Genomic DNA, 14,710 nt, shown 5'->3' on the forward strand with positions numbered 1-14,710 from the left:
TGGTAAAACAACAGCAAGTTCAAATCCCAACCGCTGCTCACCAATGTGAGAAGTTGGCCCGATATGCAACGTTCGCTATTCTAGCGACCGCTATGTATCGTTCCAACGACCCTTATGGTGTTTGGTTGTAAGTCAACCTATAGACCAGCTATCCTAGTAGCGTGGATACGAGCAGTCTAAGGCTAAAGACTCGAGAGGGCGTGTTAAGCCAGCTGTTTACCACACATGTACCCCTTGAACACCCAGTGAAAGGACACCACACAAGTGTTATGAAAATAAACAGTATATTTATTAAGAATCACAACAGCCCTGTACTCTTTATGAGGACAGGGTACTAAGCACAAACCAAATCTCTTTAGCAAATACTTCAAGTGCACAATTAGGAACAAGTGTCCGAGGACACGGAAAGATTAAGGTCTCGGGCGGACCCGATAAGGCAAGTCGGAAGCGAGGGACTCGGGACCCTAGAGTAAGGAGGCTATGCAGGCACCGAAATGCCGAGTTACCTAGCCACGAGGGCTGCGGCTGCACAAGTCTTACAGGCGTCGGGGTCTTCGCTGACGAGCCAGGAGCCGGAAGAAAAGGAGTTGCTGGCCGGCGACCAGTGCTGAATAGTTAGTAGAGATCCAAGCCTGGATCGGAGATTGAAGAAACCTGAAAGCAGAGGGGACCAAGTTCGTACTACTAGCCAGTAGTCAGAGGGTACCAGGAAGGCACCGGTTGGCCGTCACCTCGACCAGGTGAGTGGGCGACGCTAGGCTCTGCAGTCTCACGGACCAGGAGGCGTTGTCGGCGACCACGGCGGAGGTGCGAGCTGTCCCACGAAGGATGATGCTGTCGGCGTCGCTGGGCCCAGGATGGGGCAACAAGCCTTGGCAGTTCTCAGGGCCACGTGGTGGGCCTAAGAGGGCGTCTTGAGTGGACCCGGAGGGTCCGGGGTGCTTCTCGCAAAGATGGAAGCAAGGGCCAGTCTGGAGCAACCAGACCAGCAGTGATGATTCTCGGATGTCGTCACAGAAGGACACAAGCCAGCGGCTAGTGACCAGACAACGTGCTGAGCAGCGAGCAGAAGGGCCCCACGCAGATCGTGGAGATGCTGGGAGACTGCACTTCGGTGCTGGAGCGGCTCAGGGTCGGGGCTTCTCGGACCCCAGAGCACTCACCAGAGAGTTACCTCGATGGTCGTGCTGGTTTTAAGAGCGTGCAGGTTCTGATGATGGCCGGTCCCTCGAGGTCTCGTCGCACCCACAGATCACAGCTGAGCTGATGATGTGGGTAGAGGTCAGAGGTGCCAGGGAAGCCGGTTCTCGTCGAGCTGGGCCGTCGGATTCCTTGAGGAAGGACTTACAGCAAACCGCAGAGTTCTTAGTTGGTGCCCGCTGATGCAGGGTGACTACTCCTTAGTCACAAGGGAGAAATCTTGAGAAGAGTCTTGAATGTCCTTTCGTAGAAAGTAGTTCTTGAATCAAAGATGATCTAATTTGGAAGGGTCCCCGCTCCGGTCTTTATTCTAAAGAAAGGGGTGGGTACATGACTAGGTCCTGCCCTAAGGGTGGGACCAGGAAGGGGGCAGTTACACCCCTCTCCCCTGCCGGACTTTCCCCAGGCCAGGGCTGTCGCCCCTGGAACTGGTTCTAACCGGCAGATGCGTAGTGAGCACCGGGGTGCCACTCCGCAGTCACCTTCACGCAAAAGCCCTACCTACCCAGAATACACAAACCCTGTCTGGGACGGTGCGAACACCGCCCTCGACGGGAAACCCTTTGTCCAAGCGCTCCTCGCTGGAAGGACTCCCAGCAGCAGGAGGTCAGACTCGTGTCTGTGGTGGCAGCATCCATTTTGTGGAGCTGAGGCTTCAGTTAACTTTAACCGGGGTTCACGGTTACGTGCATGTCGTGTCCCTCTAGAGGGGTGGGATGCTAACCTCATCGCCAGAATTGGTGAGAGGGCAGCACCCCGATTCGTATGACACCTTACTCGACATGCCTGGATAACGCGACACCGGAGTTACCGATATGGTACGCGTTATCATGGAACAGCTATTGGGTCTTGATTCCGCAAGCTGCAACCGGGCTCGGCTCGGGCCTGAACCTAGCTCACACGAGCCCACGCACTCTGCCTTCAGGATCGTTAAGGCCTGCCATAGGAGTGACTGATAGGAACTCGGGTGTCCATTGTATGGTTAGATATAGAGCTACTATACCTAAAGCGAAGGGTGGTTACACGTCTTCGCCCCAGCTGTCGTGCAGCCAGTTGTGTCAAATTTAGGAGGCCAGCCAGGGGTGGCATAATACATGCTGCAGCCCCTGACGGCCCTGGGTACACCTATGCCCTGAGTTACAGGGTCTGATAAGGTGGCCCAGTACCAATTGGAAATGCACCTAAGGTACATGGAATCCTTTTTAAAGAGAGAGCAGTAGGCCTGGGGTCCTGATTGGCAGGGTCCCAGGTCGACTATGTCCAAAACCAGCTAAAACACAGGGCAAAAAGTTGGGGGCAACCATAGTCAGGATGTACCTTCCTACAGTTCCCATGAGGCACAGGGTCAGACTGATTTGCATATGGCCATGTCTGAACTGGGGTGGCAGAGTGGGCTAAAGAACGGTTACGGATTAAACCCAGATCTGTTGACTGGGTGTGAGTGTTTGATGGGTTCAGATGCTCCGTCCATCACAACCCCCTTTTGTACAGGCCAGTAATGTGGGTGGATTAGTCGAGTTCCTGGCTCAGGAAATATTCCTTTTGGCAATGAGGGTGGCCACATTAACCAGCGACCGCTACCCCACCCCCACTACTGTTCCCTTCCACGTATTCAAACCAATCGAAGAGAGCTATACATGGGGAGAGATAAATGGGCCTTTCTAGGATCCGTGTAAGTGAGTGGAAAACGGCAGCCCAGTACCTCACAATTACAGGGCAGGTCCAGACCATATGGAAATGAATTCAAACTCCCATAAGCGCACCCAGGAGGTGAGTGTTGGCGAGCCCACCGCAACGGCATCAAGTAACATGTAGATATTTCAGTTGAATCATCTAGAGCCCGGAGGATATTGCTGACTTCTGAGGTACAATTAATGTCTCTCTCCACTCACTGTCTTCCAATGGTCCACCAATGCTTCCCATTTGGCATTTAACGGGCTCAGAAGGGCTGATGAATTAATTACTAGGGATTTATAAATGTGCGAGATTCCACCTTTCCCCAAGGCCCCCATTAGTGTGTGGGACACCTAGTAGCTGAACTCAGGAATCCCCTCGAGCCATAAATTGCAGAAACGTATACAATTCTAAGCTGTGAAGATTGAATTCTGCCTGCAACTCTTAAAAGGACCTCATATGGGACCCCTGCCAAACATACCTCAGCATGGAGATTCTAGTTAAATCCTATTTGCCAAAGCTCTCTAAGTGGGATACCTGTCCCAGTTAGCAACCTCTCCAAAGGAGGTTCTCCAAAGTAATCCTTCCATCCCACCAAGTCCGGCGCAGCGCCAACCTCCAAACCAGAAAAAACACTCTAGAAAGTTCGGACAAGAAGAGTGGAATCGGTGCCCCATGACATGCAACTCAATATTAGTGAATGGACTCTCAGAGGCGTCCACACTCTCTGTGTACTTAGCACCCAAGTGTAGTAAGCCTTTGTGTTTATTATCCCTGTGGCCTGAGTGAAGTGATTTGAGTTATGGGAATATTACAAATATATTACTCAGCAGCCCTGGAGCGTATGTATACAAAGAACCAAGCATGGTCTACACCATTTTATCATTATTTCAATCTGCCTATGCCATAGGTCAGGTACGAAAGTAATACTTTCTGAAAAGGCAAACTTGTCCAGGTAAGTGACTTACACTGCAGAGGGCCTTGTGAGAGGTAGGGCAGAATATCCTTCTAAACCGCCCTATCAAAACACAAACATTGAAGGACTGCCGAAATGAGAAGGCGACTAGAACCTTAAGCTTCGGGATGAATGATTTTTTTTAATGAGTGTAAAAATAACACAAATAATTTATCTTGGCAGAAAATGGTGCTTTTAAATACATCCTTTCCACATTCTAATCCTCATTTGTATAAACCTGTCTTCGACATAATAACATGATTTATTATAGAGCAACGGGTGCAAAGTGCAACAAAGCAACCACAATCCTACAAGGAACATGATAAAAAAGCAATTCTGAAATTCTCTTATCAGATCACAGCAGAGGACAGGCCTCGTGCAAAGAAGCTGACATTTTTATCCTGTATTTTGTACTGGTAGACTTTAGACTGATCCTTCTCTCCCTTAGCATGACATGGTCCTTTCCAGGTGATCTTCAACTGCAAAAGATGGGGAAAAAGTAGTTAAAAAGGACACAGTTCTTTTCATACAACTTAAGGGTGCTCAATGTGGACATAAGGGTCAAAGAATGCGCTGCTTTTGATATTGCCCTGTGATAGTGACATTCTATATATATAAAATCTCTTACCTACCTGAAAGTAGGTGGCGTTTCTCTGCTTAGAAATCAAAAGGGTAAGAGGCAGAGGGACAGGCTCTAAGAAATTAATTCAATAGGGATCCAAATGCATTAAAACCTCCACAATGGTCGCCTCGCCGAGGTGATGCTGCTGTTTATTGTTGTTGATAATTCGCTCCATGATTCAACACAACTATGCTGTTATTCCTTGACGGCTGGTGGATGCTGCTATTTACTATTAAAACTAATAATATTTGGTTCTTAATTTTAAAAAAAACACATTCATGATGGTCATAGTGTCTTAGGGGATATTTTAGGGGGATGTGTGAGCTTCTCCTCTTATCCAATATAAGCCTCAACTTGGCATCGGAGAACAAGTCATGGCTTTTCTTATTTTTGCTTGTTATTGTCTACAAGAATGATAGTGAGTATGTTTAGTGGAACTTTTATGAGAAAGAAAACTGTTCACATGGTCATACTGTCCCCATCTTCATGTTAAACTTTTTGTTGACACCCCTCCTACTTCATCCCCCAGTCCAGGAAACATTCTTACACCAAGTGTTTTGGCGCAGTGTCATCCTCGTCACCGACTAGGCAGAAGCCATCAAAGGGCATGTCTGTCAGAGACTATTGGACACCCCCTGAAAACCCAGTGGATGTCAGCCAGGTGTAGCCATGGCCCTGCCTAGTGAGTCAATGGCGTCCAGTCCACACCGAATATTGAACTTCGCTGCGTTCTGGCCATCAATCAATGCCTGGTTTAAAATGTCTCGGCTTTCTTCGGGAAGCATGGGCAGCAGCCGAGCAACCAAATCCCACAAGGCAGGAGAGTATCCGCGCAAGAGACACAAGGTGTTCAGTGACCACAATGCTAAGCTGGTGGAAGTCAAGGTCCACTTCTCAAAGATATTCAGCCTCTTACATTCCCTATCCTGCAGCGGTGAGGGGGGTTACACTTGGGTTGACCTTGTCAGTCAAGGCCTGCACAACCAGGCTCTCTGAAGAGGAGAGAAGAGAGATTCTGGCAGAGGAAGGCTGAATCTCCAGGGGATGCTGGCAGGTAGTCATTCTGTGCACTGGAGCTCCAGTGCAGGATTTGGCCCAGGCTACCACAAGAATGTCAGTGAGGGCCTCATTAAAGAAAAGCTGGTGCTCCTCTGAGCTTATCCCCAGTTGAAGGACTTTTGTCAAAATGTTGGTCTTGAACTTGACAGAGTAGCTAGAGGTCAAGGACCTCTGCATCGCTATTGCAAAAGATGTGCCGCCCTCCGAGGTAGAGACCGGAGAGGTATCCAAACCACTGGCATCTCCCAGCTCCTAGGTCCAGTTTTCATCCTGGTAGGAGTCATCCTCCAGGAGGCCATTACCCTCTTCATCATCCCCTCCTTCTGGAAAAGGTCTGTCTAGAGGGTGGCAAGTCCAGGGTGAGTTGACGTGGTCCGGACAGCGTCGGTGTCGACGTCGAATAGCTATGAGGTGGTGTAGTCTTGGAGTCGGAGAGGAGAATAGGTTCCTCTTCGATTAGCGCCGATGGCCTCGGGAACAGCATCCATTGGACTGAAATAAGGAATGGTGGAGGCACCCCTGTCAGCATCTGTTTGGAGCATGAACCGGCCAACGGTAATCCAACAAGGGTACCTCTCGGCTTCGTGGGGCTCAAATGCATGCCAGAGGGAGCCAGTAGTCCAAAGATGGAGTGCATGGCATTGTAGAACTCATTGAGTTGGGAAGGAGTCGCTCCAGCTCTAGGAAACTCGGAGAAGGGTGGAGCGGACATGGCGGCCGCGTCTGAAGGTGGAGCGAGAGAGCAGGGGCCAGAAGCACAGCGCTTGCTAGGAGAGGACGACTTCTTTTGTGCTTCTTAGACCTACCCAACTTTGATGACAATGACTTGAAACAGGATCGGCTCGGAGTACAGGCCCAAGATCCCCCTAGGGATCAGCGCGGAGTTTCTTCTGCTACGCCGCCAGGAGCTTTATTCTCTGTTCGCGAATCCCCGTCACATGCATGGACTCGCAAGTCAGTGCAAGCTTTTGGGTTGTGGCCCAACGCCAGGCACAATAGGCAAACCAAGTGTGGGTCAGAGACAAACATCTGCCTGTGACATTCTGCACACAGTTTAAAGCCTGTAGGTTATTTGGGAAACATGTCACTAACATATTGGCAGCACAGCTCAAAAAAAGGTTGGCAAAATTGAAAAAAAGTGGTCATGACCCAGGTAGCTCTCTGGATCCGCGTTCTTGGCACAGAAAGAAAGAAACTCACGTCAGCGCACAGAGGTGGTAACTATATAGGCACTGCGCACATCACTTCTGATGCAGATGGCACTGACGTGGAGCCACCGGACGCCACCTACCGGCAGGTAGAGATACTCTTCAAGACTTTTGAGTTCCAGTCTGATGCCTGGGGAATATCCTAAGCTGAGGAATCTGCGGTTAGAAGCCTCTATTGTAATTGTAATGAGCATTTATAGAGCGCACAGTGACCCTAAAGGTATCCTGCCGCTTGCACACGTGAGATCAGCTAACCTCTGAGTATATTGGAGGGCACAGGGTCAGTGAAGTACTAAAGGCCATGGCCACAGACTTAAGCCCTAGGAAAGAGCCAAGTCTTTAGCTTCTTTCTGAACGGCAACAGGTTTTCTATCAGTCTAAGTTCGGCTGGGAGTTTTTTCCAAGCCGAAGTTGCTGCAATGCTGAAAGCCCTTCCTCCTGATCGGACTCTTCTAAACCAGGATACTCTCATCAGTTTAGCTGAGGAGGAACGAAGGTTACATGAGGGGACATACCATTCAAATCTACTCTGTAATGGCTTGGGCCCAAGGCCATGCAGAGCCTTAGAAACTATGCATAGGGACTTGAACTGCATCCTCTGCATAACTGGAAGCCAGTGGATCTCACCGAGGGCCTGAGAAGCCGATGAATGGCGTGCTCTCATTAACACTAGCTTGGCCGTCATCGACTAAATTATCTGGAGTCTCCCTATCAGATATTTAGGAGACTCCAGCAGCAATGCGTTGCAGAAATCCAGTCCTCTCAAGACGATACTCCCCACTACCAACGATCTGGTCTGTTTAGAGAGCAGTGGGAGGATCCTTCGGAGCACTCTCATCAGAGCGAAGCAGCCACCAACTACCTTGTTTACTTGGGACTCCGGACTCAAATTACAATCAAAGCAGACTCCTAGATTGCGTACTACCGTGGCGGGAATCAGTGGAGCCGTCACCGGTATTGGCCAAAACCCAATAGGTACTGGAAGTGGAACCTTCCCAGCTGAGCAACACAGGATCTCGTTTTTTCCCCCATTGAATTGCAAGTAGGTATTTCGTAGCCATAATGCCGTGTCTTGCAAACAGTCATGAATTTTTCCAGTAAGAGGGGCTGGTGGCCTTCTAGAGACAAAATCCATTGGGTGTCATTAGCATAGTTCACAAGACTGACATTATGTGATTTGGTGGCTGCAACCAGAGGCCTCATATAGATGTTAAATAAAATAGGGCTGATGGCAGACCCCTGTGGCACACCATGCTGGACATTCATGAACTGTGATTGGTACGGGGGAAGAGCAACTGCATGTTGCCTATCTGAGAGGTAGGATTGACGCCACGCCAGTGCCAGCCCTCCCACACCCGCTCCAGCGAGCCTGGCCAGTAGTACCTCGCGATTGACCGTATCAAATGCAGCGGACAGGTCCAGCAAAATCAAAATTGCTGGTTGTCCCCTGTCCACCCGCATTCGAAGATCGTCCAATACGGTCACTAAGGCTGTCTCTGTCCCATGTCCTGGGTGAAAGCCAAATTGCACATCGTCCAGTTTCCCATTGTCTTCGAGAAACTGGGAGAGTGCTCTACCGAGGTGGCAGTTACTTCACTTGCTCTAAAGTAAATAGACAAAGTAGTTTGCTGAGGAATCCCACAATAAACGATTCTTTAGATTTAAGACTTCTCATTGAGATCTGAATTTATTGTTGCATTTAAGCAATATCCAATTTCAATTCATTATACACGCAACATGTATTAATTCCCAAACATTCAGTTAAAGATCATACATTTTAACAGATTAAAGTACATTAATGTTACAGTAATTGTACAGCTGGCACATGTTTCGTAGGTCACCAACGCTTTGTCAAGGCCATTTTAGGGAGAAGAAACCAAAGATGTAAATTGTAGACACTGGCAAACTCCAGAGTCAGCAAAAGATCTTCAGACTCTCTTAATATCTGTAGGACGATCTGAATGATATACTCTATGGACAATAATGGATTTCTATATTGGCTATAAATCCTCAGAAAGGATTATCCAGTTTGTCACAGATAGGTTTCTTTCCATTTGGATAATCTTAATGGAATATGTCATATTCAACTCTCATTTTTAGCTGGATAATTAATTGAAATTCAATTATAATTGGGGAATCCATTATTGGTCGTGCTTGCTTAAAGGTCAACAACTGTACCATGATATGGGTGACAGAGAATTGGGATGTTCAAAGGACTTACCTTTGCAGGACTGCCTGAAAATGTAGTTTTAAATTAAACAAAACCTTTATTGTGGGTGCCTCAGCAAACTACTTTGACTATTTCTTAATATATTATTAAGCCAGGTTGTCATTTTTACATCTGTAAACCAGAACATATATGACTTTTTAATGACTCAAAAAGCCCCACCCCCCACATCATGGACACTATAATGCATTTGGCTATTCACTGCATTCACACATCAGAGTCCAAACTGTCTCCTTTAATTTCTTCCAAACCAAAACCCGAGTTCATTAAGAAATACTTATCTCCCTGTTGCTTACAAGAAAGATGAGTTCCCAAATTCAATGCCACAATTAGGAAGAGATGTGCGCCAGTGGGGCGGGATGAGAAAGACTGTAACCATCTTAGAAAACCTTAGTGTGCAATGATTAAAAATTGAGCCTTTTCGTTTTTTTTTTTTTTTTTTTAAAACCTTTATTTTCAAATCAGTGCACACAGCTATTTAGCCATACATCCCGGAGGCTAGGCAGCATACCATTAACCAGAAGGCTAGTGTACAAGAAACAAGTCACCAAAGCGTATCAAGGTTTTAATTTTCTGTTTTTGTAAAGATTAAACGAAGACAAGAAAAAGAAAGCACCGAAACTAGTGCTAAGAAGCAAGGCAATTTAAAACATTTGTGCAACAGAGCCCAAACATGGGAAGGGCTAGGCCAGGTAACCTAAAAGACAGTCAAAACAATACCCATTTGTAAGACCATTTCGGGGGGAGGATACAGGATAAATATGCAAAAAGGACGTGTGTTGGTGTCATAGACTACGGGGTCAGTCGTTCTTCCAGGGGGGAGGTGTCAGGCGGTATGCAAATGTCACCCCTATACTCGTTCCAGGCCCCCCATATCTTTTGCCACTTTTTGGGTTTACCCCTGGCTACATAGACCGTCTTTTCTCGGAACATACACCAATCCATGTTGGCCTTCCACTGTACCACCTTTGGGGCTGTAGCTGCACCCCACATCTGTGCAATATCCCGTTTCGCGACCATGTTTCCCAGGGTGACCCATTGGGTTTGTGCACTGTTATAATCAGTAGGACCCCACACATTCAGGAGGCAGCGTCGGGCCTCCGCCTGAACATCCACCCCAGTCACTTCACTCATGATCATATGTATCCGCCTCCAGTAGGAGGCCACTGCACTGCACTCCCAGATAATATGCATAAAGGTGGCTAAAGCACCACAGCCGCGCCTACAGAGGCCTTCCACTGAATGACCCATGTGTATCAACCTGGGACCCGTCACATAAACCCTATGAAGAATCTTTAATTGAACCAGCCGCAGCCTGGCCGGGATAGCCACCTCCTTGGGGGAGGATACTGCACATTGCCAGTCTTCATGGTCTAGCTCTATCCCATCACGCACCCACTGGTCTTTCACCCCAAGGAGGAGGTCAGTACGAGCATTAATAAGTTTTTTATAAATTAAGGAAAGGGCGCTGTCCGGCATGTGGCCGTCCAGCACCCTATCCTCCAACGGGGAATACTCAGGGATCTTCTCGCCCTCCGGCTTAGCTGCTAGAAGGGCGTGACGCAGCTGGGCGTACCGGAAATATTCCGTTCCACCCAGCTGGTACTCTGTCTGTAAAAGAGTAAAGGATTTTATCTCCCCTTTCACCTTCATGTCTTCCACCTTAGATATGCCTATCATGTCCCACTTGTCGAATCCCTTCGTGTGCCATAATTTGCCCAGTATTTCAGAATCAAAGAGAGGGGTTGCCATCGTAAGCCTACCCTTCCACCCCTGCGACTTTGTAATCGCCCGCCATATGTGTACAGCTGTCTTCGTTGGTCCCGACATTCGACCATCCAGAGATCTCGAATATAGCGCCCTATGATACTTCCCGTCGTCCAGGAGCCACCGATCCATGGCGTAACCTGGGTTTACTGCTGGACCGTAGAGGTCGTGATTATGGGCTGCTAACTGGGAAGCCCAATAGTATCTCCGGATGTCAGGCAATGCTATGCCCCCGTCGTACCACGGGAGCGTAAGCTTCGTAATGGCAATGCGTGGTCTGCCATCCCAGAGAAGGGCCCGTTGCAAACCCTCGACCTCCCTAAAGTAGCTGGACGGGACCGGATCCTGGGTATTTTGTAGAGCATACAGGAACCTAGGCAGGGACATCATTTTAAACAGTGCCGCACGCCCAGGCAGGGAAAGCGGGAGTTTACGCCAGCCCTCTACGTCACGTTGGAGACGGACGAGGGGGGGAAGCAGGTTATTCATGTAGCGTACTTTGGGATCCATTGAGATATAGATCCCCAAGTATTTAAAACCCTGCCGTGAGACCTGTATGCCGCAGTCCCTTGGAAGTCGAGGCGTCCCTCCTCTCAGCACATACAGGTGCGACTTCGACCAGTTGATAACCAGGCCAGAGTGCCGGCCAAAGAGACGGAGCACATCACACACCACAATGAGCGACTTACAAGGAGAGATGAGGTATAGCAAGATGTCATCAGCATATAGCGACACCCGGTCCTCGAATCCGGGGGACCAACTTATTCCGTTTATATCAGGGTGATGTCGCAGCCACGCAGCCAACGGTTCAAGTGCCAATGCAAACAGGGGCGACAGGGGACAACCCTGCCTAGTGCCCCTGCGGAGAGCAAAGGACGCAGACACACGACCATTAACCGTTACATTGGCCAGCGGGCTAGCGTACAGAAGCTTGACCCACCCTATGAATTCCGAACCAAATCCGAACTTCGCCAACACTGCCCACAGGTAGTTCCATTCAAGGGAGTCGAACGCCATCGTAGCATCCAGTGACGCAAGGACGGCTGGCTCCCTGAGTGTGTGGCCCTGGAGAGGGCCCCATGCAGTCTCCGAAGGTTAAGGACAGTGTTGCAGTGTGGAATAAAGCCCGACTGGTCCGGGTGCACCAAGTCGCCAATCGCGCCAATCAGACGGTTGGCCAGCAGCTTAGCAAGAATCTTGGGCTCAACGTTCAACAGAGAAATGGGACGATACGATCGACACAGGTCTCTGGGTTTCCCTTCCTTATGAATGACCACAATGGTGGCCAGCCTCTGGTCAAGGGGAAGCATGCCCGTCTCCCGCACCTCCAGGAACATGTTCCGCAGGGGCGGGGAGATGACATCAGGTTTAATCTTATAAAGTTCCACGGGTATACCATTGGGGCCGGGCGCCTTGCCGGACCTAAGGGAGCGAATGGCGAGGGCTATCTCGTCGGCGGTAATATCCCTATCCAAGTCGTCCCGGTCCGCTTCCGACAGACACGGGAGTTCCGCCCCTACCAAAAGCCCCCCGGAATCGGTCTCGGACTGGTCAGACACCGAGGTATAAACGGCCTCAAAATAGTCCGCGAACGTCGCGACTATAGCACTCGGATCAGTGACAGTCAAGCCGTCCTCTCCCAGTACTTCTGGGACCACCCGGCTGGCTCTTTCTTTTTTATCCAGCCAAGCGAGGAGCTTGCCCGCCTTATCCCCGACATCGTAGATCCTACCCTGTTGCTCTCTACCCATGACCTTAGCAGCGTCAGTAACAGTGGCCCGATATTCCGATTGTTTAAGTGAGAGAACGTGGAGTAGGTCCGGTGTCGGGTCGACCTCCAGTTGGGAGTCCAGATCCTTAATCTCAGATTCGATACGTACCACATCCGCATCTCTGCGTCTCCGAACATCAGCAATAAGAGAGAACGCCTCTCCCCTCAAGACCGTCTTAAATGCTTCCCATAGGGTGATCGCCGATGCAACCGACCCTGAGTTTTCGGAAAAATACAGCTCAATAGCCTTGGCCATGTGTCCCCGAGTCTTGAGGTTGCGGAAATACCATGGATTAATCGATACCACCCTTTCGGTCACCACAATGTCGAAGTCAAAGGACACCCAGACTGGGGAATGGTCTGAGATGCCCCTAGCCAGCAATCGAGCCTCAGAAACTGCCGACGCGTGGGCTGCTAGAGCCAGAACATAGTCGATTCTGGAGAGGCTGCCATGTGCCCCTGAGTGGAATGAGTATTGACTTTGGGTAGGGTGCCTAAGCCGCCAGCAGTCAATAAGCCCCATAGTGTCCAGGAAGTCGGGCAGCCAGGACTGCGAACTTCGGAGATCTCTGGGTGGATGTCTGTCTAGGGTCCCCGAGCAAACTGAATTGAAATCACCCCCTATAATAAGCAGACCCTCGGGTAGACCCAAAATGGCGCCCCCAAGATCCTGAAAAGTGTTGTTTTGCAACCCAGGGGGAACGTAAACCGAAACCAGAACCAGAGACCGTCCCTCCCATCTCCCCGAGACAGCAACGTACCGCCCCCTCTCATCAACAACAGTAGAATTAATCTCAAGAGGGAGAGACGCGCGCACCATAATCCCCGCCCCCCGGGATCCCGAAGAGAACCCTGAGTGTGCCACCATCTTGAATCCCTTCCTGTTAAGCGCTTGGCACGTATTTCCCACCAAGTGTGTCTCTTGTAACAGAATAACATCAGGCATACATCTCTTAAACAGTTGTAGAACCACACCTCTCTTAATACGATCCCCCAGTCCGTTGACATTCCAAGACAGTACTTTAGTGTCCTACCCCCCCATCGTCAAATCGTGGGCCCTTGCCGATCCCGGCAGGTCTCATAGTTACACAAGTAAAAAAATTGCAGTTGTTACATTGCCTTGAAGTAAAGAAAGAGAAAAGAGGAAAAAATACACAACCAAACATCAAACCTCCCCCCGCCCTGCACTCCTGCATCAGACAAAGAAGCCCCCCCAACCAGCAGTGCGCATGTCGCCCCAAAAACTACGCTACAAAAAGACCCCTAGAGGAGAAAGGAAATCACACAGGCCCCCCTGCCACCCTCCATAACGAAGCGAAGGATATGCTTTATAAAGTGCAGTAGTGTGACATTGGTTGTCGCCAACGGGTCCACCGTCCGATAAAGTTATGAAAGTGAACTCTACTCTTGTTGCTCAGGGCCTCCCGAGGCGCCCTCCGAATGTTATTCTCGTTCATCGTGTCTTTGCGGCAAAGTGTCCAACCACTCGCCTACCACTTCAGGCAGATCAAAAAATATAGCACGGCCATCATGTTCGATGCGCAGTTTCGCGGGGAACATCATCGAGTACTTCATCCCAAGGTCTTTAAGGCGCCTCTTCACTCCCGCGAAACTTTGTCGCTGCCACTGTACAGACCGAGTGAAGTCCGGATAAAAGTTGATGTCCGCATTCTGAAACTTGAGCGGCCCGTTCCGTCTCGAGGCTTGCAGGATAGCGTCCCGATCCCTGAAATTGAACAGCCGTGCTATAATGGGTCTCGGCGGGGCACCCAGTTTCGGGCGTCCCCGCGGCAGTCTATGAGCTCGCTCCACTGAGAAGAAACGGCTGAGGCCCGCAGGAGCCAGATGAGTTTGCACCAAGTCTTCCACAAAGAGATCAGTGAAAAAGTCCTCTGCCCCTTCCGGTACACCGATGATGCGGACGTTCTGTCGCCTGGCACGTCCCTCAAAATCGTCCAGCCGCCTCGAGAAAAGATCGTTGGCCGACCTCAAGTCCCGGACCTCTGTGTGTAGGTCCGACACATATGTTGTGAGGCTTGTGGTTTTAATGTCCAACGATTTAACCCTGTCATTGGTCTTGCCCAGATCGGCTCTAATCAGATTGATTTCAATCGCCAAAGTGTCGACTTTATGTGTCAGGACCTCGTGTTGCTTGTGCATCTCCGTTTTGATGCCAGCAATGGCGCCCATAACATCGCGAAGTGTCGGGTCCGACGTATCTGGCGAC

General features: G+C 49.7%; 1 protein-coding gene across 4 annotated transcripts in view; it reads right to left on the minus strand.

Moving 5' to 3' along the window:
- Positions 1-3,951: 3,951 nt before the first annotated feature.
- Positions 3,952-14,710, minus strand: part of ELP6 (elongator acetyltransferase complex subunit 6) — a 245,900-nt gene continuing 235,141 nt past the window's right edge. For all 4 annotated transcript variants that reach the window (XM_086941011.1, XM_086941013.1, XM_086941012.1 and 1 more), the window contains exon 8: positions 3,952-4,308. In XM_086941011.1, coding sequence (XP_086797137.1) covers positions 4,180-4,308 — 129 coding nt within the window. In that variant the 3' untranslated portion in view covers positions 3,952-4,179. The remainder of the gene's footprint in view (positions 4,309-14,710) is intronic.

This window comes from Lissotriton vulgaris, chromosome 10 (genome assembly GCF_964263255.1).
Source record: "Lissotriton vulgaris chromosome 10, aLisVul1.2, whole genome shotgun sequence".
Classification (NCBI taxonomy): domain Eukaryota; kingdom Metazoa; phylum Chordata; class Amphibia; order Caudata; family Salamandridae; genus Lissotriton; species Lissotriton vulgaris.